The sequence below is a fragment of the Tamandua tetradactyla genome, chromosome 12 (assembly GCF_023851605.1).
Source record: "Tamandua tetradactyla isolate mTamTet1 chromosome 12, mTamTet1.pri, whole genome shotgun sequence".
Classification (NCBI taxonomy): Eukaryota; Metazoa; Chordata; class Mammalia; order Pilosa; family Myrmecophagidae; genus Tamandua; species Tamandua tetradactyla.
In genome coordinates this window covers 16,005,003-16,030,149 of record NC_135338.1, presented here as the reverse complement: position 1 = coordinate 16,030,149, position 25,147 = coordinate 16,005,003, and the positions used below count along the sequence as shown (strand labels likewise).

At 53.8% G+C, this 25,147-nt stretch overlaps 1 protein-coding gene and 2 pseudogenes across 2 annotated transcripts in view; 2 read left to right on the top strand and 1 right to left on the bottom strand.

The window, feature by feature from the left end:
* LOC143651331 (tight junction protein 1-like) overlaps window positions 1-4,101 on the top strand; it is a 52,852-nt pseudogene extending 48,751 nt beyond the window's left edge. Inside the window, exon 13 of the transcript XR_013159966.1 lies at window positions 1,471-4,101. The product of XR_013159966.1 is annotated as a tight junction protein 1-like (transcript). The remainder of the gene's footprint in view (window positions 1-1,470) is intronic.
* LOC143651329 (putative solute carrier family 22 member 31) lies at window positions 1,587-5,734 on the top strand. The gene is made up of 4 exons (XM_077122284.1): window positions 1,587-1,670; window positions 4,006-4,393; window positions 4,755-4,866; window positions 5,257-5,734. The coding sequence occupies exons 1-4, from the start codon at window positions 1,587-1,589 to the stop codon at window positions 5,732-5,734; spliced, it is 1,062 nt and encodes a 353-aa protein (XP_076978399.1).
* A 149-nt stretch (window positions 5,735-5,883) lies between these two features.
* On the bottom strand, window positions 5,884-24,127 carry LOC143651328 (cadherin-15-like; annotated as a pseudogene).
* Between the last annotated feature and the right edge of the window lie 1,020 nt (window positions 24,128-25,147).

Genomic DNA, 25,147 nt, shown 5'->3' with positions numbered 1-25,147 from the left:
TTTCTGACCATTTTTTTGTTGCTTCTCTTTGAAGCATAACCTTTATGAATTCCTTATGATATGAATTACTGGAGTACCCCCACCAAAAATGCACAGATATATGAAATATAAATTATATATATATTTATAAAGATGCATTAACAAATAGGTCATCCCCAACATGTGATATTAGCATAATATAAGCAACTCCCAGCAGTGCACAATTGAAATCCCTGCCCATTTAAATAGGCTGCCTCAGTGCTTTCCATTAGGACACATATTAAGCAGGAATGCAGTAAACACAGTAAATGCTCCCTGCCCTGGGCCCCGCGGCCTCTCCCCTCTTCTCCTCCTCCAGTGCCCACTCCCACCGCCCTCCCACCTGCTGCCCCCTCGGCCACCACCCTGCCTCACTCAGTCCTGCAGGCAGTTAGTTTTCAACAGCTTAGCGTGACCCTATGGGGACGCGGTCCTGAGCCTCATTGCCACACGTTAGGGGAACTGCACGCTGAGAGCATGGCCTGCCCTGGGTTGTACTCCTCAGCTCTCCCCCAGCCCACAGGCCCCTGGTGAGGAGTCTTCGGGCAGCATAGTGGAGCTGCACCCTGCACATGTGAGGCCTAGAAGTGAGCCGGAGGCTCAGGTGGGTCCTAAGTATATTTCTGGGCTCCTTTGCTGCACAGAGAGCCTCTCTCTGGTGCCCTGCCCCACACAATGTCATTTTATCAGGAGCCCCAGCTCCCATCTCTGTCTGCTGAGCCTGGCCACGTGCTCCTCTCTGTCTGAGTTCTATGGCCCCAACATCTCTGCAGTGGGGTACCTGCCCCAGGTAGCTCCATTCTCAGCACAGGCCTCAGCAGTCTGTTGTCCAATGACTGAAAACAGTTGCCTTGTGCATTTTGTCCAGTTTTATCATTTTTTGGTGTGATAATGAGTCCAATGCCCATTAGTCTGCAATGGCTGGAATTGGAGGTTTCCTGTGCCATCCCCTCTGTGCACTCACTGCTTACTTGATGAGTTCATCCATGACATTCAGCACATTTATATGTCTGTCCCTCTCAGTGGCACTTGCATTATCTGCTAATTACAAAATACTGGCTGTAGAGAAAAAATCATGATAATTTCTATGTGTGATGCTTTATAGGTGAGATGACTTAGGCACACGTGATATTAAATACTGAAAGTTAGTGTGGAGTGTTGGTTTAGTGTAATTTCTTGGCACAGAAAGAATAAGGAGTTATAAGATTATATATTCTTTTAATATTCAGTGGTTCAGAATATGCATTGCTCTGTACAGGTTACATGCTGTTATAATACATTTCTTTAAGACCAGACTCTTTCTGGAAGCCGGTGGTATTGGTTTTCATCCTATTTCACAGAAAGGGTGTTCCCTCTGTGTGCACTTTACAAATGGATCCAATGGAGCAGTGCAGTCGGTGACATTGTGCCCTTCATACACTTTAACTTGTAATGAACATTTCTCCTTTTCAGCTAGCAAGAAAATTCTTTTAACTCATGCTGCCTCCAAAAAAGAGCAAGAACTGCATGTGAAGAAGAAATCCACACAGGGAAGTCAGAAGTCCTTCAGGGCCAGGCCTGGAAGTGCCATGGTGGACACGGGCCAGCCTATTTTGGAGGAGGAGACCGTGAGTGTGCCCGCCGTGGAGGAGAATGCCAACATGCCACAGCAGGTACGCGTGCTAGCCACGAGGCCCGCTTAGCTGGATTGCTCCTAAAAACCAGCACAAAACCAAACCACCACCTCCCTAAAAATGATCAATATGCAACACTTTCTTTATGCAGTGTCACCAGTGAATAGCCAGAATCAAAGAATAAGAATAAGAATTTTTCAGCAATTTCTCTGTGCCAAGAACTCTCAATGTTTCATAAAATTTAATAATGTGGATGCTTTTACAAATTTGTTTTTTTACAAATGAATTATAAAAGTTGACATAACTTTGGAAAAAGTCACATATTAATAAAAAGTAATGCATATGAGCCTTGAGTTAAAAAAAAAAGGACAAAAGTACAATGCACCTACTTAATAGCACCAGAAAAAAGATGACCTATTCATTGGAAAGCAAATAATAAAAATAATTGAAAAGAAAGTAAGATGGCAGAAATAAGTCCTAATATAACAGAACTTATAGTAAATCTAAATGGATAAAATCAATCACTTAAAAGGCTTTCAGATTAGATAAAACATAAGATCCAACTAGATGTACTCTATAAATGACACTTTAAGCAAAATGAAGCACAAAGATAGAAAAACATAATTGGCAAAAATAAACTAAGGGGAGCTATGAACACAATCTTAATATCTCAATATGTAGAACTCACAAGGGATATTATATAAAAATAAAAGGAAGAATAAATCAAATAGATATAATCATCACTAATATACAGATACCTCAATAAATACAAGGTCAAAACTATTAGAACTACAGAGAATAATAGATGTCAACAACTATAGTTGAAGAATTCAACATATGCCTCTCAGAAACTGATAGATCAAATTAAAAACAATATAAGTGTGATGGTGAGAATCTGAGAAAATTAATTATGAGCCTTTAGATACGATATAGCCCTTTCACCTAATAGCAGAGAATATTCTTTTTAGCACACACAGGATATTTTTTAAAGGTAGATCATATAACAGGTCACAGGTGAATCTCAGTTAAATCCAAATTCTCTGTATTTTATCACCTGAACATAATGTAATCATACATAAACTAGTAATAGTGTAAAACTTCATAATTGCAAAAACTAATAAGTTAGGTAAAAAGAAAGTACAAAACACATAGAGCTCAATGACAAAAAAAACCCTATAAATCAAAATCTGTAATATATTACATAACATTTAGTGGTGTATTTAATTTTAAATTAATTCATCAGGATAACTGAATGTTTAAAAACAAATGAGATGAGTTATTAAACAAAAGTGGAAAAAGATCAGCAGAGTAACTGAAAGAAGCAGAGGAAAGATTTTAATAAAGATGAGGGCAGAAATCAATGAAAAGAGGAGTGAAATATAAAGATTAGTAAGCCCTCAGCAACCTTCCTTAGGATTAGTAAGCTAAACCTATTTCCTGTAAGACCAATCAGGAAATAAACTAAACGTAGAGCAAGAAATGGGGTGGAGGGTTACCTACAGACAAGGGGTAAAAAATGTTAAAGAGTATTATAAACAACTCTACATTAATAAATTAAAACCTAGAAAAATAGGTAAGCTCCTAAAAGAAAAATATGGCAAAGCTGATTCCCAAGACCACAGAAAAGTTGAATAATACAGCCAAAGTGATAGTCAAAGTCTTCCATTTCCAAAAGCCACAGGCCCAACTGGCTTTACAGAATAGGCCTACTCTACAGAATACTCCTTTAAGGAGTAAATTGTTCTAGAAAACAGATAAAGAATAAAAACTTCCCAAACTCTGTAAGAAGTTAATGCACACCAGGTCAGAGCAATCAGTACAAGAAAAGAAAATTAGAAGTGCACACCAAGGTAAAGATGGGTGCAGAAGTTCTCAGCAGCATCAGAAATAACCTACCCTAGCAGGGTGTTAGTCTGCTGACAGTTCCTCTCAGGATTGAGATGCGTTTTGGCACCAGAAAATCTGCCAGCAGCAGTCACCACAGTAAAGACCAGGGAAACAACCCATAACCCGGAGGCTTTCATGATGCTTAACACCGGTGTATCATTTTTTTTTAAGTATCTTTAAACTAGGCATAGAAAATAACTTAACTGTAAATGTTTTATACTAAAAATCTACAATTGGAGGCATTCATACCCAAAAACATTGTACTAATGTGACATTTTAGGTGCAGTAACATTAAAATTGGGAATAAGAAAAGAATGCCCACGGTCACTGACAGCATTGGGTGGGACTGGCACTGCCTGTTCCTGGCCAGCCAAGCCAGAGACACAAGGGACAAAATGAAGTAAGAGTTCACTGCAAATAATATTTGAGTTCTTTACTAATATGATCACAGCCCAAGAAAACTCAACAGAATTAACAAACTTTAGAGCTAGTAAGGAATTGTAGCCAGATTGCAGCGGGGTTGATAGCGAACACCTGTGTCCTTCCCTCCTGGTCACTGGTGCCCACCTACCCTGTGGACAGCTATCACCCCATCACCCCTCGGGTTTGGTCCCTGAACTCTGGGGTCTGCCGGGCCCCCAGCACAGCCCTCCCTCCCAGGCTGATTGGCCGGGGTATCAGGCTCTGCTTCCTGGGCACTCTGGCCCCACGAGAGCCGTCCTTCTACCTGCCCTACTTCCTGGATGCTGGCCTGGAGGCGGTGGCCACAGTGCTCCTGCTCCTGACAGCATATCGCTGGGGACGCCAGCCGGTCCTGCTGCTGACCACCGTGGCCACTGGCCTAGCATCCCTGCTGCTGTTCGCAAGGACCCAGTGTGAGCCCAGGCTGGCGGCCCAGGGGAGGTGACTGGGTGGCCGTCATTCCTTTTATCCCAACTATCTAGCGTGTTGTGTGCTCGGGGAAACTAAGGCCCACCCAAAGAAGGCTGCTACCTGACAGAGATAAATATCAGGATGCAGGCCAGACAGGGTGCAGGGTGGGGGCAGGAGCCACCACAGGTGGGGGTGACCTGCAGTTGCCCCATGGTGAGGAGGCCAGAACAGGGCGCAGTGGGGGGCGCGATGGGAAAGCCCTGCTGTGTGACAGGACCCTTCAAAGGTCAGGAAGCTGGAGAAGGCTGGTAACGGGTGGGAGGGAGCTGGGCCTGAGCGGGTGCCTGTGCCCTCCACCTCCAGACCTGCCCGGCTGGGCCCTGCTGCCGCCCGCTGCACTGGGTCTCGTGGCCTCCCCGGCCCTGTCCGAGCTCAGCTGCCTCTACGCGGCGGAGCTCCTGCCCACGGTGACCTGGTGAGCGCCCCGGCATGGGGAGCCCCCAGGCAGGGGAGAGGCCGGGAGGACACCCCCAGGCTTATGCACTCCTCCCAGCCCTCCTCCTGGGTGGGGGGTGGGGACCTGCTCAAAGAGGGCCCCGGCCAGGCGGGGTCGGGGTCGGGGGCAATGCAGGCCGAGTGGGGGAAGAGACAGGAAAGCCTCACAGGCGTAGCAGTTGAGGGGCAAGTTGACGCCATTTTCCTCACTACACAGCAAAGCTCTTCCCAGGGCGGGGAGCAGCTCTTGCCCAAGCCCCTCATTTATTCCTAATTTCCGGGCGCCTTGACCTCTAAGGGCTGGCCGCGCCCCGGGGCGGGTCACCGGGGGTTGACGCAGGCGGGCGTCCGTCTGTCCGTCCGTCGGCAGGGGCGCGGGCCTGGGCCTGGTGCTGGCCGCGGGCTTCCTGGACCAGGTGGCCGCGCCCCTCTCCGCCATCCACGGCTGCCGCGGCTTCTTCCTGCGCCACGTGCTGTTCGCCGCCTCCGCGCTGCTCGCGCTCGTCTTCATCCCGCTGCTGCCTGAGAGCCGCAGGCTGCCCGATACCGAGCGCCTCCGCCGCGGCCCGCTCTGCCGCGGCCCGCTCTTCCCCGGCCGCCCGCGCCCCCAGGCCCACCAGCCCCTGCTGCCGCCCCCCAGCCCCCCGTGTGGCCACCTGCGACCCTCGGCAGCACTACTCCGGCCTGGCGGAGCCCCCGCACCAGGAAGGGGTGCCCAGCTGAGCGTCCCAGCGTCCCGGCTTGGGAGGGCCCCCGCCGGGTACTCGTGTCCCCGCAGGCAGGGCGGCACACTGGGGACAGCGCAGGGGCGGGCGGGGTCTCTCCTCCCAGCCACGCCCTCCATGTGAGGGGGATAAAGGCGGGTCCGCAAGGGCTCGCCCTGCTCCTTCCTCCGCCGTGGCCACAGCCCCCCACCCCACCGCGCTGAGCCTGCCCATGCTCCCCCCCCGTCTCACGACCTGACTTTGGCACTGATCCCGGAGTTGGGGCAACTTGGGAAGGTATGAGGCTGGGAGCTCCCCTCCAGGCTGACCCCTGGAAACCCCACTTGGGGGCATTGTGGCGCTGGAGGCCAGGGTCCACCTCGTAGAGACTACCAGGTTTTTTATTCAAATTCGGCAAAAATGGCGGCATGCTTTCAGAGGCAGGCGGGGGCTGTGAGAGTGGTGAGGCAAAGGGGACAGTGGGGGACTGTGCTCCCAGCGGGGCAGCTGGGAGTGGGACTGCCCGGCCCTGGAGGTGCTGCGATCCCACCCTGGCTGCCCTATGCCCACGTTTCTGGTTCTGACACTGGGACCTGGTCCAGCTCCAGCCAGGGTCCCCCATGGTCACATGTGCCCCTGGTTCCGGGGGACGGTGCTCCCGGCTCTTTGGCTTTGGGCAGGTGGGTTCAGGTGCCCACAGGAGGTAGCCTCCTGCCTCCCTGGCTTGGGAAGACTGTGGCCAGCAGCTGTCTCCTGGCCTGACATGAATGGTCATATATGTCCACCAGCCGAGTGAAGTGGGGACCCCAGTCCCGAAAGTAGTTGCAACCCTGGTCTTCGTCACCAGGCTGGGGAGGATGGAGCGCAGCATTCCCACCACAGAGCCGTCCCCTTCATAGTTATAGATGAGGGCTGTGTCTTAGGAGGGGATGCTGGCGTCACCCCCTCTTTCTGGCGGAGAGGCCCCAGGGAGCTCAAGCCCTGGCTGGCCCTGCACCATCTTCCCATGCTGCAGCCACTCAGGTCAGGTGGCAGGGCCCCTTCTCCAGGTCAGCCAGGGGCATGGGCACTGCCCGATGGGGCATCAAGAGGTGGCTGGGGCACGGGGTACTGCATCACTGTCAGGAGTGCCCACTCAGGATTCAGATTCACTCGGGCAGCTCGTCTTCCTCCCCAGCCCCTTGGTGCCTCACTATGAGATGGGACTGATCTCAGCCCCATGCCCACTCCAGCCGGAAAACCTGCCCCCACCCCACCCCTGCATCTCCCCAGCCTCCTGGCTGGTCCCACAGCCTGCACCCCTGCTTGCCCCTTGCAGGGAGAGGAGGCCCGTGGACAGCCCCCTGCCCCCCAGCGTTTGGTTTCCCATGTTGTTCGGGACATCTCCCGGCCAGGGGCAGGGAGTCAGCCTTGTGGTGCCCAGAGGAGCCACCCAGATGCCAGGCTCCTGCTGACAGCGAGTGAGGACCTCAAAACAGCCCTGGGGGCTTGGGTGGCACCCAGCACCAGCATGGCATGGCCACCCATGCGCATATACTCCCTACTGGGCCTCCAAGGTAGAGGTGGGAGGCTAGGGCCGATGCCAGGTCCCAGACCAGGCCTGCCCTGGGTGTCTGGCTGCCCATGCCACACCCAACTGTGACAATCTGTCCCCTGTCAGTGCCGGGCAGAGGGCAGCCCTGCCCTGCTCTCCCCCACGGGACTGCTCCCCCACCAGTCTGGGTGGCTGCTGCTCTGGAACCCTCACATCCTCAGGGGCCGCCCAAGGCCCCTCTGCCCTGCCTCTGCGTCCCCCCTTCCCTTCTGACTGACAGGGTGTGGGGGCTTGTTCTCAGGAGCATGTCAGTGTGCATGTCGTTTTCTGAGTGCACTGTGTGAGTGTGCATGTGCACACGGCTCCCAGGAACACCTACCTCACGGACGAAGTCGGCAATGTCGAAGGGGCTGCTGGGCAGCCCTCAGGGTGGCTGGTGGGGGGGCTGTGGCTGAATGGGGCATCACAGCGCAGGGTTGGCCACCCCAGAGGGACACCCAGGGCCCTCAGCCCTTTTGGGTGGCACAGCTGGTTTATCTCATAGGCATCCTGCGGGGAGCAAACCCTGGACCACAGGCGGGGGCCCCATGCTGAGTCTCTGGGCAGCCCGAATGGGCTCCAGGAAAGGACTGGCCCGGGGCTCCTGGCCAGATCGAGGCAGCCCTTCCTCAGACTCGGCACCCACGCCACCCTGCCCCTCACATGTTCGTCCTCCCCGCCCCCCTACTCGTGGTAGTCCAGGCCGTTGTCCCGTGGGTCGTCCAGTGGCCTGTGCAAAAAGGGTTTTGTCCAGAAGATGCCGGCGGAACCTCCCCAGGAGGGCAGCCAGGAGAAGGAGCAATCGGCGGGAGGCTGGGGCCAGCAGGAGGGGGAGGGGCCTGGAGGAGGGGGACAGGGTGGGGCTCACGCAGCAGCAGGGCGGCACTGGCCAGAGCAGCGAGCAGGGCGCATAGGCTGAGGCCGACGGGAGGGAGGGGGCGGGACAGGAAGGGGCGGGGCTCACGCAGCAGCAGGGCGGTGCTGGCCAGCGCGATGAGTAGGGCCCCAAGGCTGAGGCCGGCGCCCCGGCGCGGGTTGTTGGCGGGCAGGCAGGCGCTGTCCTGGGCGCAGCGGCACACAGTCACGTTCAGGGGCTGCTGGCGCTGCCGGGGCGGCTGTCCCGAGTCCCGGAGCAGCAGGCTGAGGTGGTGCAGCCCCTCGGAGACACGGAGCCGCGGCCGCAGCCGCGCGTGGCTCGCTGCGGGGACGGGGGTTGCCGTCAGCGGACGGTGCGCCCCGCGCCTCCTCTCGGGCGGGTCCCCGGATTCTGGGCCTCTCCGTTAACCTGCGTGACGCTCCAGTGGCAGGCGAGCTTGGGGACTCCGGGGCTCAGCTGAAAGTGGAAGGGGGCCGCGTGCAGGAGCAGGTCCTCGACCTTGGCCCCGAGCAGGAGGCCGGGGCCCCGGCCGGGGTCGCCGCACAGACTGCCGGCTGGCAGGCTCAGCACGGGCGCGTGGTCATTCACCTCCTGGATCTCGAGATGGACAGGGTGCCTGTGGCCATGCGCAGCGGGGAGGCTGCGGGCAGGGGCACCGGCTGGGCTCGGCGTGCCCCCACTCTAAGGGGGTGCCCCGGCGGCGCCCCACCCGCGCGGCCACTCACCGTCATCGCTGGCCAAGATGATGCCCCGGTACCAGCCGCTCCTGAGGAAGGGGGAGGCAGGGCTGAGCACGCGCCGCATCTGGACCCGGCCCGCGGCTCGGGTCATCTGCAGCTAGTCCTTGGGTTCCATAGTCCTTGGAGTAGCTGGGGGCGGGTGGGGCGGCCCTGAGTCTCCCCCCATCAGGGTCTTCCTCAGCTCCCCAGGCTGGCCCCCTCGGCCCTCAGCTGGCGCTAGTACTTCTGGGGAGGTGGGGGTGGGAGGCGGCCAGGACTCCCAGGTGGATGCCCACGCAGCTCAGACAGACTGGCTGGTAGGAACTGACTGGCTAAGGCGGCCCCTGTGAACGGATCCCATCCTGCTCCGGGGCTCCAGGGCACTCCACATGCCCCCCACCGCCCAGGCACCTGGGCCCTGGGCCTGGCCAGGAAGGAGGGTTGAGGCCGTCTGTGCCCCCAACCGCCTCAGCCCAACAAATGCAGGTGCCCCCACCTGAGCCTCTGCAGGTGTTGGGTGTCGGGGTCTCGGGCAGAGAAGATGGCCACGTGGGTCCCCGGGGCCGCCCCCTCAGCCAGGTTGGTCCGAAGTGGGTTCTCCAGGAACTCGGGGGCCTCGTTGGCATCCTGCACCTGCACGCTGACTGCGACCTGGCCCCGCCTGGCTTTTGGGGCGGCCACATGCAGCGGGGCCTCGTTCTGCACTGCCACACGGAGCTGGTGGAGCGCGCAGCTCTCATGGGCCAGGGGCTGTGGGAGGAGCAGGGCTGATGGCGTCTGCCTGGCACGTGGGCACCCACCCTATCCCGGGGCAGGCCCGAGATGGCCAAGGCCCAGGGCGGCAGTTCCCGGACTTGTGCTGAGAGCCCTGCAGTCTGTCCTTCCCCTTCTAACCTTGAAAAATAAAAAGTGTGCACAAAGGTAAAAATAATAGGACAGGTAGCCACCTCCCCAACCAAATCTGCTGGGTGCCACGAGGTCAGCTCCACAGGTAGGCGGCTGCACAGGTGCACTGTGGCTCTGAGCAGTCACCAGCTCGCAGGTAGGGCCCAGCTCGCGCCCCAGCCGCGCCTGTCCCCCACCATTGCCAGGCCCATTCCCAACAGCAAATCCCTTTATGTGTGTGTACTTACATGTCCATGTATGTCTGCGCATGTGTGTGTACACATGCGTACACAGCCACCCCTGGCTGTGCCTCAGGCCGAGCCCTGCTTGCAGAGGTGCACCGCATGGCCCACCTATGTCGATTCTGCCTGGCAACACACGCAGAACGGTGGGGGGAGCAGGTCCTGGGGCTGCACCTTCTCCCCTCTCCTGAGGACACACCCAGAATCTGCACCCCTGAGTCCTTTCCTCATGTCAGTGCTGGCAACTCAGAAATGGGCTTCCCTGCCACCCCCTGCCCTCCACACCACACAGGATGGGGTGCCCCCCCCTTTGCCACAGACAGGATGACAGCATTGGTCCCTGGGTCTGTGCGGATGGCCAAGTGGCCGTCGGGGTCACCCTTCAGGATGGAGAAGCTGGCCACCCAGTTGGGGGAGTCTGGCAGATCTGCATCCTGCACCTTGAGCCGACCCTCATCCAAGCCACTCACAGCCTCCACTGCCTCCAAGAAAAACTGAGGAAGGTGCCCCAGTTACCTGCAGGATTACAGAGTGGGGGCCTCCCACAGCCTGGATGCCAGGGGTCACTCACCTCGGTCCAGACGCCCTTCTCCCAGCTCCCCTCTGCACCCCCACACTGCGGGGAAGACGCCCTAACTGCTTCCTCACTTTCTCCACGCCCCCGGGCAGCCCCATGAGCCTCTGTGTATGCAGATGCTGGGGAGCTCCCTACTCCCGGGAGGCAGGGCGCCCAACCCCACAGCAGGGGTCTGGGGAAAACCAGCCCCTGCTCCCAGCCCCTGGGCTCCCAGACACCCCTCCAGTCTCTCGTCTTTGGCCCCACACTGGGACTCTGTGCCTCCCACAGGGCAGCCCTGGGGGTCACCTCATCCCTGGTGAACTCAGGAACATGGTCATTGATGTCATCAAAGGTGATGAGGGCAGAGGCCATGGCAGTGAGGCCATCCCCAGACATGTCGGCCACCTGCAGGGTCAGGTTGTCCACGTCGACCACCTGGGGGACAGGCAGTGGCATGAGAGGGCGCTGGGGACCCTTCAGGTTGGGGGGGTCAGTTCCTCCAGGGCAGCCCTACAAGTGTCCTGAGGCCCCCAAGTCTGAGCATCCCACCCTGTGTCCAGGCAATGACACGCTGTGAGCTGCCGACTAGGAGCCCAGGGGCCATGCTGCGTAGAATCATAGACATGGTCCATGAGGCGGGCCAGGCCAGCACTGACACACTGGTCCCTGCCCCTGGGGACCATGATTTTGTGGCAGAGGCCAAAAGAAATGGACAAGGCCCACACAGACAGCAAGTGACCAGACAGAGCTCCATGCCGGGCAGCTGTGGGTAAACTGAGGCTGGGCCAGGTCTCAGGAAGGTTTCCCAAGAGGAATCTTCAGGCAGCAGGAGCAGTAGGTGTCCCAATAGGAAGCAGAGATGCACAAAGGACAGACAGATGAACAGGCAGACAGAAATTAGTCACTCCAGAGTGTGTCACGCGAAGGGAGGGGCCCTGTCATGTGCTCAGCAGGCGGATGGGAAGACACACTCCCCTAGGACTTGGGCTCTTCCCCTGGTCACTGTCCCCACTGAAGGCAGCACATGGCCAGACCAGACTCTGACTGGGCTGGGAATGAGTCCACAGCCAGCGGCCAGGCATTCGCAGCATCTTGGGAGGTGGGGTGGACAGTGTCCCCCCAAAAGACAGGTCCGTGTCCTCACCCCAGGTGCCATGGGGGTGGCCTTGTTTGGAAAGAGGGTCTTTGCAGAAGTCATCTAGTTAAGATGAGGCTGAACTGGGGCTGGGAGCCCTGGTGGGGACTCTGGACAGAAGCACAAACAAGAGAGGTGCCTGGAGGGCCACATCCACAGGCAGGCAGACTGCGTGGCCGGTCGTGGGGGGCTCACCTCATTGTCCAGCCCCACTTGCATGGTGCGGATCTCGCCTGTGAGCTCGTTGATGCTGAAGGGCTTGGATCCCCCTTGCAGCACGATGGAGTACTGCAGCGCCGCGTTGTCCCTTTTGGGGTTGTCAGCATCCATGGCCTCGGACCGGGTCACGAAGGTGCCTGAGAAGAATAGGGGGTGCGTGGGGGCAGGAGGTGCTGGGGCCAAGCTCAGGGTGTCGTGGGGCCTGGGGGCCCGTACTGCTGGCAGCGGTCGGCTCTGGGTGCTGGGTGCAGCCCTGGCCTCCGGGCACCTCTCCCCAAGCCACACGGGCCTTGGCCTGGCTCAGGCCAAGTGGGTGAGGCTGGTGTCTCCTTCCACCTGCGTGACCCCAAGCCCTTCACAAAGGGGTTCCCTGGAAGATGGCCGAGGGGCTGAGAAGAGCAGGCCCCCAGGCCCCCAGCTCCCACCTCAGCTGCATGGCATATGCCGCCCGAGACCCGGGCAGCTCTGGGCCAGCTCGCAGGAGAGGGGGCTGCAGCCAATCTCCCTGCAGCTGTCCTCACCTGGGGCACAGGGCCGCCACCACACCCCGCCCACCTGCCTGAGGTGTGAGACACTAAACCAGCAGGGGGGCAGGAAGCACACAGCTGGGGGCACAGGGTGCTCCTCCCGCACAGCAGCCTCCTTGCCCGGGATGCGGGGGTGGGGGTGCTGGGGGCACGGGGTGGGGGGACCAGCCCCAAGCACACGCGAGAGAAGCAGCCCCACCAGCGCCAGCCGGATGGGCCCCGTGCACAGCAGCGCTGCCGGCAGGGTCCAGGGGTAGGGGCCGCTGGGGTGAAGGCCTAGCTGGAGCATGAGGTGGGGACCGTCGAGCCGCACAGCCCCCAGCTGGGGGCCCTGGGCCAGGCGCTCCCACCTGGGCTTGTGGCCCGTGCCGGTCGGGCAGACACGGTTCCCCGCAGCCGTGCCGCTGCTCGGTGGCCGGAGAAGAGAAGCAAGCTGGGGACATAGGGACACGGAGCCGAATCGCAGCAGCCCGAGGCCCGTCAATCAACAGAGCCCGCGCAGAGGGGACGGGGATTGGGGGACGGGGCTGGGAAAACAGACCAGATTAAAGGAGGCAGAAGAAGCCGCACGCTGCAGGCAGTGCACCAAGTGGTGCCACTTTTGCTGAAAATAGGTGCGTGGGGCCGCCGGGCCGTTCTGCAGAGGGCGGCAGATGGGAGGGTTAGGGTTAGGGTTGGGGTAGGGTTAGGGTTGGGGATAGGATTAGGGTTTAGGGTGGGGGTTGGGTTAGGGTTAGGGTTCGGGTTGGGGTTAGGGTTGGGGTTAGGGTTAGGGTTAGGATTAGGGTTAGGTGCGTGTGCTGATGGTAAACCCCTGACTTTCACCATCGATCGTGGCTGGGATAGTAGGAAATAGAAAGGCAGCTCACGGCATCACCGGGAGTTCAGGGAAAAAGAGAGATGGAGAGGGAGAGAAGGAAAGGGTGGGGGGAGTAAACAAGAAAAATGGTTAAAGCTGTGAAATGCGCATAGGAATCCTCTGTAATTTTTCTGTAACTGTGAAATTATGTCTAAATAAATAACTGTTTTCTTTTAAAAAGTTAAACAAAAAGATAAAGAACTGCCTGGAAAAAACAAACAGAAGAAAAGATGAGGTGGCATAAGCACGGATAGAAAAGAGGGTTTCCAGCCTTCCACTGCCCAGAATGTGTCGGGAGTGGCCCTGCCTGGACAGGGAGGCAGGAAGGAGCAGCCCTGGGGGGCCTCGGGGCTCTCTGCCAGGGGAGCTGTGGCCTGTCTGCAGTCCAGATGCCCTGTTACAAAGCAACCCGAGGGCTGCGTCCACCAACCCTCCCCTTGTATTTCAGGTTTGAAATGTATGTCAACCTGGAAAGTGGCCTGACTTGTGGAAATTCTCTTGGTCCTGATGACTCTACTTAGGGTTAGAGTCTTTGAAGAACCTCTGAAATTCCCACCCAAGGGAGATCCTGAACCTCTGACCCACCCAGAGCTCCTTAGCAGAGGGCACCCTCTCCCTGGTGGGGGGCCTCAAGGCTCCAGCCTCACCTGGGACAGCACTCCCCCCTTCTCACTTGGATGTCTCTCACTTCTCACCTGGGGCGGGACCTCTCCCTTCTCTCCTGAGAACCTCCACCCTAGCCTGGGCACCTCCCCCTTTCTTACCTGGGCATCTCTCCCTTTTTACCTGGGACGCCTCTCCCTTCTCACCTGGGCACCTCCCCCTTCTCACCTGGAGTGGCGCCTCTCCCTTCTTACCCGGGGTGCCTCCCCCTTCACACCTGGGCACCTCCCCTTTTTCACCTGGGCACCTCTCCCTTCTCACCTGGGCACCTCCCACTTCTCACCCAGGGCACCTCCCCCTTCTCACCTGGGGTGGAGCCTCTCCCTTCTTACCCGGGGTGCCATCCCCTTCACACCTGGGCACCTCCCCCTTCTCACCTGGGGCGGCAGTCTCCAGCACGTGGCCAGTGAACACCTCCTCCTGGAAGATGGGCCGGATGCCGTTCTGATCCACAAGGACAATCTCCAGGTCCATGGGATCCTCCAGAATGGATCCTCCCAGGTCCAGGGCAAAGGCCGTTAGCTGGTCAGGCAGGAAGCAAGGGCTGGCATGGGGTCCCACGTTTGGGTGACCCCATCAGGATCATGCGAAAGGGCAGTAAGGGCAAGCTTTGCCTCCAGTGGGGCACTGCCAACTTAGGTGTGAAATGGCACTGCGTGGGGGCCTGTCCCAGCACGTGGGCCCTTCCTCCGAAGAAGAGCCTGCTTTCTCTTAGCAAGGATACTGTCTACTTCTCTGCTTGCCTTGGCCACCAGGAAGCTCATTCAGTGCTGGACTGAAGGGATTCACTCATGTCCTGCCTCTCTCCCTTTCTCTACATGGTTTTGGTTCCACTTGAAGTTTATTTTAAATTCCCCTGCATACGTGAACATTTAAATTAAACTGCCTTCTATTTTTTGGAGAACGGGGATGATAGAATATCCAGGAAAAAGAAAACACTCCATGTCCTCTGTGTAGTATCAGGAGTTCTCTCAAAGCCTGAAGGAAGACTGAGGGCACATAAAAGGGTCTTATGCCTCCCGAGAAGCGCAGGGGGCAGTCCCCTCTCCCCAGCCCAGGGCAGGCCACCGTCTGCAGGATGGTGTGGGGGTTCTTCCCCCCAGCAGGCACCCCTCCTGGCCTCCGCCCTCTGGAGCTCACCTTGGTCCCCAGAATCCCGAGCCCCCAGGGGCAGATCTTGTGAGCAACTCCCTGGGGCCAGTCCCACCCCGAGAATCAAAAGGCAGTTGCTTGTGGCTCTACCCAACTTCCCGGGATCCCTGGGGCACCGTCTCCTGGGGCCTGAGCTCGCCCCCTCCAGGGGCCGTGCCACAGGAGCAGCAGTCCCGAAAGCCATGGGCTTGGCGGGTCCAAGGTCTCAGCCCCTTCAGGGATGAGGCGGAACCTGGGATGGAACCTGGGCTCCCCACGCGGCCCACCTTGAAGCAATTGGTCTTCTGGCAGTCCAGCGTGGCGTTGAGGAAGACCTTCCCAGGGAACTTGTCGATGGAGAAGATGCCCCAGGGCTCCTTGTCCACACCGGGGTCCTGGATGCTGTAGATGATGCTGCCCAGCTGCTGCTTGTCAGACTTGATCTGAGCGGGGAGACGGGCAAGGAGAGGATTGGGGGCCCCTCCGTACTGAGGGCAGGGAGATGCAGGCACCCCGGGCCTGGGGGGGGGGGTACCTCAACCCCAATCCAGAGTGGTGCTGGCACAGGGGGGTCCTGAAGCCTCCCCCAGGACACAGCCTAGGCAGATGTGGGCTCTGGTCTCTAGGGCCTCACCCGAATCTGTGGGTCCATGGGGGAGTGTGTGCAGCGGCGGGGAGAGAGTGTGCATGGGGGAGCATGTGCAAAGTGGGAGTGTGTGCAAAGGGGAGCGTGTGCACAAGGGAGGTGTGCACAGGGGAGGGTGTATGCAGGGGGAGCATGTGCACAGGGAGGGGGGAGCATGTACGGAGGGGGAGTGTGTCACAGGAGTGTGCCCACGGGGGAACACCCTTGGGGCAGAGGGAGTGCAGGGGTGCATGGCCCTGGTTGTGGGGAGGTCTGAGCCCTGCTTTCAGCCCAGAACAAGAAAGCCCTGGGGGAGACGGGGGGAGCTGGGCCCAGGGTTCCCAGAAGACATTTGGGAACAGGAGTGGGGGTGGGATGGGAGTGGACAGAGCCTCCATGCAGACCTTTGAGGGACGAAGAGGACACCTCAGCTCCTGCCCTGCACGTCCCGCCCTGTGCCCCCTGCCCCTCACCTGCACCAGGGTGTAAGGGATGCACTTGTAGTTTTCAGACACGCTGATGGAGGGGATGACCCAAGCTCTCCGCACACGCCTGGGCACCTGGTGCCAGGGGTACAGGGTGCTGGGACCCCCGGGGACTCCCCGAGACAGGCCCAGGCCCTCCAACAAGAAACCAGAGCACGGTAGCACCTAGCTGGTGCTGGGCGGGGGGCACCAGTTCCACTTGCCTCTGCCACAGCCTCAGAAGCCCCTCCGGCCGCCCCTCCCAGGGACCCCAGTCCAGGGCTGCCCCAGGCACTGACTGTGCTTTCCCGGGTTCAGGGTTGGGGTTCTGAGCCCAGCTTTGTGTGTCTAGGGGCGTGGGGCTCGGCCAGGAGGAGCAGTGTATAGTTAAAATAACTATACACCATGATCAAGTGGGATTTATCCCAGGTATGCAAGGTATGCAACATAAGAATATCAATTAAAGTAATACACAACATTAACAAAATGAAAGGGAAAAAAACCACATGATCATCCTGATTGATACAGAAAAGGCATGTGACAATATCCAGTATCTTTTCTTAATAAAAACAGTTTCAAAGATAGGAACAGAAGAAAACTTTTTCATCATGATAAAGGGTATTTATGACAAAACCACTGCTAACATCATACTCAATAGTGAAAGACTGAAAGCTTTTCCCTCTAAGATCTGGAACAAGACAAAGAGGCGCTCACCACTGTAATTCAAATTATATTGGAAGTTCTAACCAGAGCAATCAAGCAAGAAAAAGAAATGAAACATCCAAATTGGAAAGGAGGAAGTAAAACTTTCACTATTTGCAGATGGCATGATCCTATATATAAAGAAAGTCCAGAAAAATCTACAACAAAGCTACAAGATCACCAAAATGGGGGAAAAGAAGTGTAACAAATAAAATATCAGTGGATGAGAGATTTCAAATAGAATCAAGAGGCTACACTAGAGGTTACTTGTACGTATGCTGGAGTTGGACATTGCTACCTATCATAACTTGCCAACAACATATTTAAAGAGAAGGAGGAGTATAACAGAGAAGACAGGATTTAACAAATGAACAAAGTGCTGAATTATTATATTGATATTTCTGCTGGTCTATAGTGTCTTAGAGCAGCTAGAAGAAAAAATGAAAAATCGTGGAACTATAACCTACACCAAAACTTTTTAAAAAGTTTTTAAAAAATCCTCCCCCCAAAAGCTCCTAGAGCTACTAAAGAAATTCAGCAAATTGTCAGGGTACAAGAAGAACACACGAAAATCATTAGTGTTTCTACACACCAGTAATGAGCAAACTGAGGAGTAAATGAAGAAAAAATTTCATTTGCAATAGCAACCAAAAGAATCAAATATCTACAAATAAATTTAGCCAACAATGTAAAGGGTCTTACATATGGAAAATTACAAAACTTTGCTAAAAGAAATTTAAAAAAGAGTTAAGTAAATGGAAGGACATTCTAGGCTCATGGATTGGAAGACTAAATATTATTAAGATGTCAATTCTACCCAAAATGATTTACAGATTTAATGCAATCCTGATCAAAATGACAACAGTCTACTTTGCAGAAATGAAAGCCAATTACCAAAATTATTTGGAATGGTAAAGGGCCCTAAATAGCCAAAAACATCTTGAAAAAGAATAAAAGTGGAAGACTCAGACTTCCTGACTTTGAAGGTTATTACAAAGCTACAGTGCTTGAAAGGATAGATATATAGACCAATGGAATCAAATTGAGAGTTTGGAGATTGTCATGGTTAGGGACAGGTGTCAACTTGGCCAAGTTGTGGTACCTGTTCATCTGATTGGGCAAGTGCTGGCCTGTCTGTTGCAATGAGGACATTTCATAGGATTAGGTCATGATCACGTCAGCTACATCCACAGCTGATTCCATTTGTAATCAGCCAAAGGGGAGTGTCTTCTGCAATTAGTGATGCTAAATCCAATCATGGGAAGCCTTTTAAGGAGGACTCAGAGGAGACAAGTTGCATTCCTGCTTTGGCTGGTGAGCCTCTCCTGTGGAGTTCATCCAGGCCATCCATTGGAGTCGTCGGCTTCGCAGCCTGCCCTGTGGATTTTGGACTCTGCATTCCTACGGTCACGTGAGACACTTTCATAAATTTTATATTTGCAAGTGTTCCCTGTGGATTCTGTTTCTCTAGAGAACCCTAACTAATACAGAGATAGACCCTCAAGTCTGTAGCCAATTGATTTTGACAAGGCTGCCAGGTCCACTCAATTGGGAAAGAACAGTCTCTTCAACAAATGGTGCTGGGAGAGCAGGTTACCCATATGTAAAAGAATGAAGGAGGATCCCTATCTCACACCATATATAAAAATTAACTCAAAATGAATTAAAGACCTAAATATACAAACCAGGACTGTAAAACTCCTAGAAGAAAACATAAGGAAGCATCATAAGCACCTTAAGGATCTTGTGTTAGGCAATGGTTTCTTAAACTTTAACACCCAAAGCACATGCAACAAAAGAAAAAGATCAGTGGTACCTCCTCAAAACTTAAAACTTTTGTACATCAAAGGACTTCATCACAAAAGTGAAAAGATAACCTACACAACAGGAGAAAATACTTGGAAACTACGTGTATTAGTTAGGGTTCTCTAGAGAAACAGAATCAACAGGGAACACTTGCAAATATAAAATTTATGAAAGTGTCTCACATGACCGTAGGAATGCAGAGTCCAAAATCCACAGGGCAGGCTGCGAAGCTGATGACTCTGATGGATGGCCTGGATGAACTCCACAGGAGAGGCTCACCAGCCAAAGCAGGAATGGAACCTGTCTCCTCTGAGTCCTCCTTAAAAAGCTTCCCATGATTGGATTTAGCATCACTAATTGCAGAAGACACTCCCCTTTGGCTGATTACAAATGGAATCAGCTGTGGATGTAGCTGACGTGATCATGACCTAATCCTATGAAATGTCCTCATTGCAACAGACAGGCCAGCGCTTGCCCAATCAGATGAACAGGTACCACAACTTGGCCAAGTTGACACCTGTCCCTAACCATGACACTACGTATCCAATAAGGGTTTAATATTCTGAATATATAAAAAAATCCTTCAACTCAACTATAAAAAGAAAACAATCCAATTTAAAAACAGGCAAGAGACTTGAATAGACATTTTTCCAAATGGCTTAAAAGCCAGTGAAAATATACTCATCAGCATTAGCTATTAGGGAAATGCAAATCCAAATCATGAGATTCCATTTTACACCCACTAGAATGGCTACTATTAAAATAACAGAAAATTACAAGTGTTAGGATATAAAGAAATAGAACACTCATTTATCGCTGGTGGGAGTGTAAAATGGTATAGCCACTGTGGAATAGTTTCAAACTCTTCAGAAAGTTAAGTACAGAATTACCATATGACCCAGCAACCCCACTACTAGGTATATATACCCAAAAGAATCAAAAGCAGGGACCTGAACAGGTATTTGCATGCCAATATTCACAGTGGAATTATTCACAATTGCCACAAGATGGAAGAGACCCACATGTCCATCAAGTCATGAATAAACCCAATGTGGTATAGGCATACAATAAATTATTATTCAGGATTAAAAAGGAATGAAGTTCTGATTCATTCAACAACATGGATGAACCTTGAAGACATTATGTTAAGTGAAATAAGCCATATACAAAAGGACAAATATTGTATGAGCTCACTGATATGAAATAATTAGAACAAGCAAAACTAGTCAGAATCTAGAATATAGGTTACCAGGGGCTGGACTGGGGGTAGGGAATGGGTAGTTAATGTTTAAATTTTACAGAATTTCTATTTGGTTTGATTACAAAGTTTTGGGAATAGATGATGGTGATGATAGCACAGCATTGTCAATATAATTAACAGCACTGAATTATAAATGTGAATGTGGTTAAAAAGAGAAATTTTAAGTCATATATATGTTACTAGAATGAAAATTAAAAGGAAAAACAGGACTGTACAACACAATGAACCCTGTTGTGGATGATGAACTATAGCTAATAGTACAAGTATAAAACATTCTTTCATGAATTATAATAAATACACTTCACTAAGGCAAGCTGTTATAGGGCAGTGTATGAAGATGTCATTTTTAATGTATTTTATGCATGATATTTTTGTAAATCTACAACCTAACAAAAAGAAATCAATAAAAATACATAATTTTTAAAAAATGTATAGCATTTAGACCTTTACCTACTGTATGAGATCAAAAGCTGAAAGCTTTATTATGTGTAGAACCTAAATTTTCTTTAACATACAATCTAAATCAACCTGTCTGGATAGCTCATTTAAACAACCCAAACTCCTGGAGTCCAGAACAGGAATGAGAGCTTGTAATTCTAGACAGCTTAACATAATACCAGGATACATCTCAGACTGTGGTGGACTGATAATTAAAAAGTATTGGTAGAGCCTCTTGAGGGTCTGAAGGAAAAAAACTCAAACTATTAAACCTCCCAACTGGGAAAACCCAGGTACCCTCTCAACCACTGAGGACTCCCTAGAAAATAGGCCAAGCCCTGGATTTTAAGGCTTGCCCTTAGGAAACTTATTTCTGTAGGGAAGAAACTAAGACCACCTATAATGAGACCTAAGGGTTACTTCTGAAGGACCTCTTTTGTTGCTCAGATATGGCCTCTCTCTCTCGAAGCCCAACTCCGCAAGGAGAATCATTGCTGTCCCCTCTCCATGGGACACGACATTCAGGGATGAAAGTCTCCTGACAATGTGGGGCGTGACTCCCAGGGATGAGTCTGGTCCTGGCACTGTAGGATTGACAATGCTTTCCTGATCAAAAGGGAGAAAAAAAGGGTAATGAAAGTGGCTAAGAGATCAAATAGATTTGAGAGGCTATTCCGGAGGCTACTCTTCTGCAAGCTTCAGTTAGACAGTGCTAACTGCCATGGTTTGCCAACCAACATGACTTCTGTTAACTCTTAAGAACACCTAGAGTGCAAACTGAGACTCTATAAAGGTTTCATGCACAAAATTTGCTTTCCTGGAACACATAATTTCCAAAGGGTTCCTAGGCCATAAATTCTGAAACCCAGAGGGACCAGGCTGTCCAAGATTATCAATTAATTACATCCCCCTATCCTTTAGTGTTGATACCCCTTCTCAATGTGAAAAATTCAGAACGGGCACTCCCTAAAGATCCCTATAGGTTAGAAGAAGGATCAAAGGAGAAGGAGTTATAACAGACAAAATAGGATTTAACAAACGCGTACAACTGATGGATCACTACATTAACTCTCCTTCTAGTTTCCAGTGTTTTGAAGTAGCTGGAAGGAAAAATCTGAAATAGTGGAATGGTAGCCCATGACAAAGTCTGAAATCTGTTATGTAAATAACTGTTAAAGAGTACTTTGAAAATTATTGCTTTTTCTTTCATTTGTCTAAATCTTTTATTACACAATAAAAAACTTTTTTAAATGAACAATTTTTATTTGGGATGATGGAAAGTTTTGATAATAGATGGCGGTGATGGCGGCACAATGACGTGAGCATAGTTAATGGCACTGAGTTACGTATCTGAACGTGATTAAAGAAGAAATTCTATGTCGCACGTACACAACTAGAATAAAAAATTTTTAAAATCCACTGAACTGACAATGCAAAAAGTGAACTATGTTAAACCATGAACTATATTTAATAGTGTGATTATGATAATATTTTCTCAATTGTAACAAATGTACTACAATAATGCAAAATTTTAAAAATGGCAGTGAGGAAAAATAAATAAAAAGAAAAAATAAATAAATAATGGGGGATAAAGGGTAAAATAAATTGGGTAAATAGAAATACTGGTGGTCAATGAGAGGGAGGGATAAGGTGTATGGTATGTATGAGGTTTTCATTTTTGTTTTTATTTCTTTCTCTGGAGTGATGTAAATGTTCTAAAAAATGATCATGGTGATGATGTGATGACATTGTGAGCCACTGACTATACACTACGTATGGAATGTCTGTGTGTAAAGATTAATCAATAATTTTTTTTTAAATATGGGTGAGTGTATGGGAACTCAGTATTTTCTCCATAATCTTTCTGAACACTGCCAAGTTCTCTAATTAAAAAAATTTTATTTGGGAAGGAAAAAAGGGTTTTTTTTTTACAACTTTAGACAACCTTGTAACTCTAGAGCACAACTCTAAAGACCTATGATTGTGGTACATCTTCAGCTAGACTGGACACCCACCTGGCACCCACTGTTCCCTCCTGCTGGTCCCCCAGCACCTCACCATGCACTGGCACTTAGCCAGTAACCTACAAATCTTTTGGGAAGACAAGAATAGAGCCTGAGTTACTTCTGGGCACCTCGAAGCAAGGGACAGAGGGACAGGCGTTGACAGCAAAGGCCTTTCTCTCCAGCTGGGAGTGACCACATTGGTTCTCTGGGTGCCCAGGCAGCTGCCAACGGAGAAGGATGGGGGCCCTGCTGGAGCAGGGAGATACTCACTGGGGACAACCGTGCTCTCTCCAGGAGGGCCTGTCAGCATCACTGGGGTGTGCATAGTAGCACTCGGGTCCAAGGGCTGGCTGCCCATCCGAGAGATGTTTCATTGCTTGTCACCATCTTCTGGCTGCTCCATCACCTTCTGGAGAGAGGTGCTGGGGAGTGCGTGCACAGGGCCCACACCCATCATCCCACTGGCCTCCACGTCGCAGTGCGGCTCCCTGCAACCAAGAATGACATCCCAAGGTCTGACACTGCCCCGGACTCCTGTTCAGTATGCAAACCCAGCTCCTTAGTCCCCTACCCAGACTGAGAAAACATTGACCACCTCCTCTGCTCCTCTGGCATTTCGTAAAATTCATATCATCTGTGCACTTCTGTGCCTTTGCGTGTGGAAGGTGGCAAGAGTGGCATCGTCACACACGTGAGCAGCAAAGCCTTCTGCAGGATGAAGACGCCTAGAGTTTGATGCTTCCTAAAGTCCAGGTTAGGCCTTGCACTGACCTCCCAGCTATGCACTGGGCTTATAAGGATGGTTGGCTTAGCCAGGCCTCCTTGACCCAAAGTGCTCACAGCCCAGGACCAGCCCACTGGGGCTGCCTCCCTCAGGATACTTCTTTCCCACCTCTCCCTCCTCCACAGTGTTCCCTCATTTTCTCTTCTCCCTGGACACTTTATTCTCTCCTACCATTCCCAAGTCAGGGCCTCCCAAGCCAGTCCCAACAATCTCTCCACAAGCCCTCTTTTCCTCCCGGGCTCCTTGCAATGATCAGACCCGTCTGGCAAGCTCCATACCTTAGCCCTGAAAGGTACGTGCAGACCACCGCAAGGGATAGGGCGGGCTGCCTGGAGGTCTCCACCCCACACCCGAGCTGCCCCGCTGTCTCCCCGACTCGCCCCTGTGGGCCCAGGGACTCACCTGGGCTGATGGTTCCGGCCGGCGTCCTGCTCCTTGCCCAGAGCCTCGCCTTCCTTCTCCACGACCTCCTTCTCCAAGGAGTCGGGCAGACAACGCCTTGTGCCGCGGCCGGTGCCACCGCGCCGGCTCCTCGGCGCTCTCCGCCTCCCTGTTGCCGGCCCGCGAGCCGCCGCGCTGCCGCGCCCGCCGCTCGGCCTTGGCCCCGGCACCGGGGACATCCTCGCCCCGCTCGGGCGCGTGCCGGTGGGCGCGGTGGCGCCGCGGCTCCTTTTCGGGCGCTTCCTCCGGAGAGCCCCTGCGGTGGTGGCGCCGGCCGCCCTCCGGGCCCGGGCCCCGCGCGCGCTCAGCCCTGCGGTCCGGGAGCCTGCGGCCTCCTTGCTGTGGCTGCGGCGCGGCCGAGGCCGCTCCTCCCGGGCCCCGGGCTCCCTGCCCTCCGCCCTGGGGCCTTCGCTCCGCTCCTGCCCCCCCCGCCGCGGGGATCGGGGCCTTGTCCTTGTCACGGTGGCGGTGGTGCCTGCGGGGCGGGTCGGCCGGGTGCACGGCGGCCGGGCGGGCTCGGCAGCGTCGGAGCCACAGGCACCAGGCCGGGCCGTGGCCCCCGTGGGAGCGCGCGGGCCGTCGCGGCCCGGCAACGCCACCAGGGGCCGGTCCAGGTTTCATGTCGGGCCGCAGGTGGAGCGTGGTGGCCAGAGCAGCCGCTCCTCAGGGTCCAGCTCGCTGTAGGGGCCTCGCAGCTGGCGCGCAGGTTCTGCAGCCGTAGCTGGCTGGCGCGCTGTGCCCACACGGAGCGCGCCTTGGCCGAGTTCTGCTGCCAGCTGTGGGGAGGACGATGGGTGAGCGACGGGCACCTGTGCCTGCCGGCTGCCCCGCCGCTCTGCCTAGCCTAGAGAAAGCGGCAGATGGACACGCAGCAATGGAGGGCTGGAGGGTGGTGCCAGGAAAGGAGGGAGGAGGGGCAGCAGGAGCCCTTAAGACTCCTCAGAGTCGAGGCAGAAGAAGATCTAGAGAGGCCCACCCAGAGCTCTGGGGAACCGGCTTCCGAACGCCCTTCACGGAGTCCCTCACCTCCCCCAGACTGACTGCCTGCCTTGGCAGGCAGCAAGATGGCACAGACTGGCTCCCAGGATTCGCACCCTCAGCCCAGAAAAGACAAAAGAGGGGAAGGAGGGAAAGCACCATTCAAATGGGGCAGAATGATGGAGAGGCAGGAGGCAGTCACCGTTTCCCAGCCTGTCAGGGAGACCTGAGTGGAAGGGCCCAAAGACGCAGCCATTTCTCCAAAAGGAACTCCCCCATATCCACCCCCCAGGAAAAAAGCCACAAGCCAGAAGCAGGAAGGCATTTGTGAGGGGGTCGGAGGAGAGAGACGTTCTGAGGTGAAGGAAGCCAGGACAGCCAGTCCCAGTGGAGCCGATGCGAGGTATGTGGTGTACCAGAGCACTCAGCACTGCCTGGCAGCCACCCCTTTCAGGAGCCCAAAGTTGGGACTAGGGCAGGGATGGGGACATGGATGTGCCCCTCTTGGCCATCGACGCCCCCTTTCTTTGGCCCACATAGAGCCAGCAACACCGTGTCAGCCCCACTTCCAGACTAATAAAGGCCCTTACCCCCTCCCCCACCCTATGTGTACTCTATAGCCCCAGTGGGCAAGGGAAGCCTTTGGCATCTGGCTCCTATTGA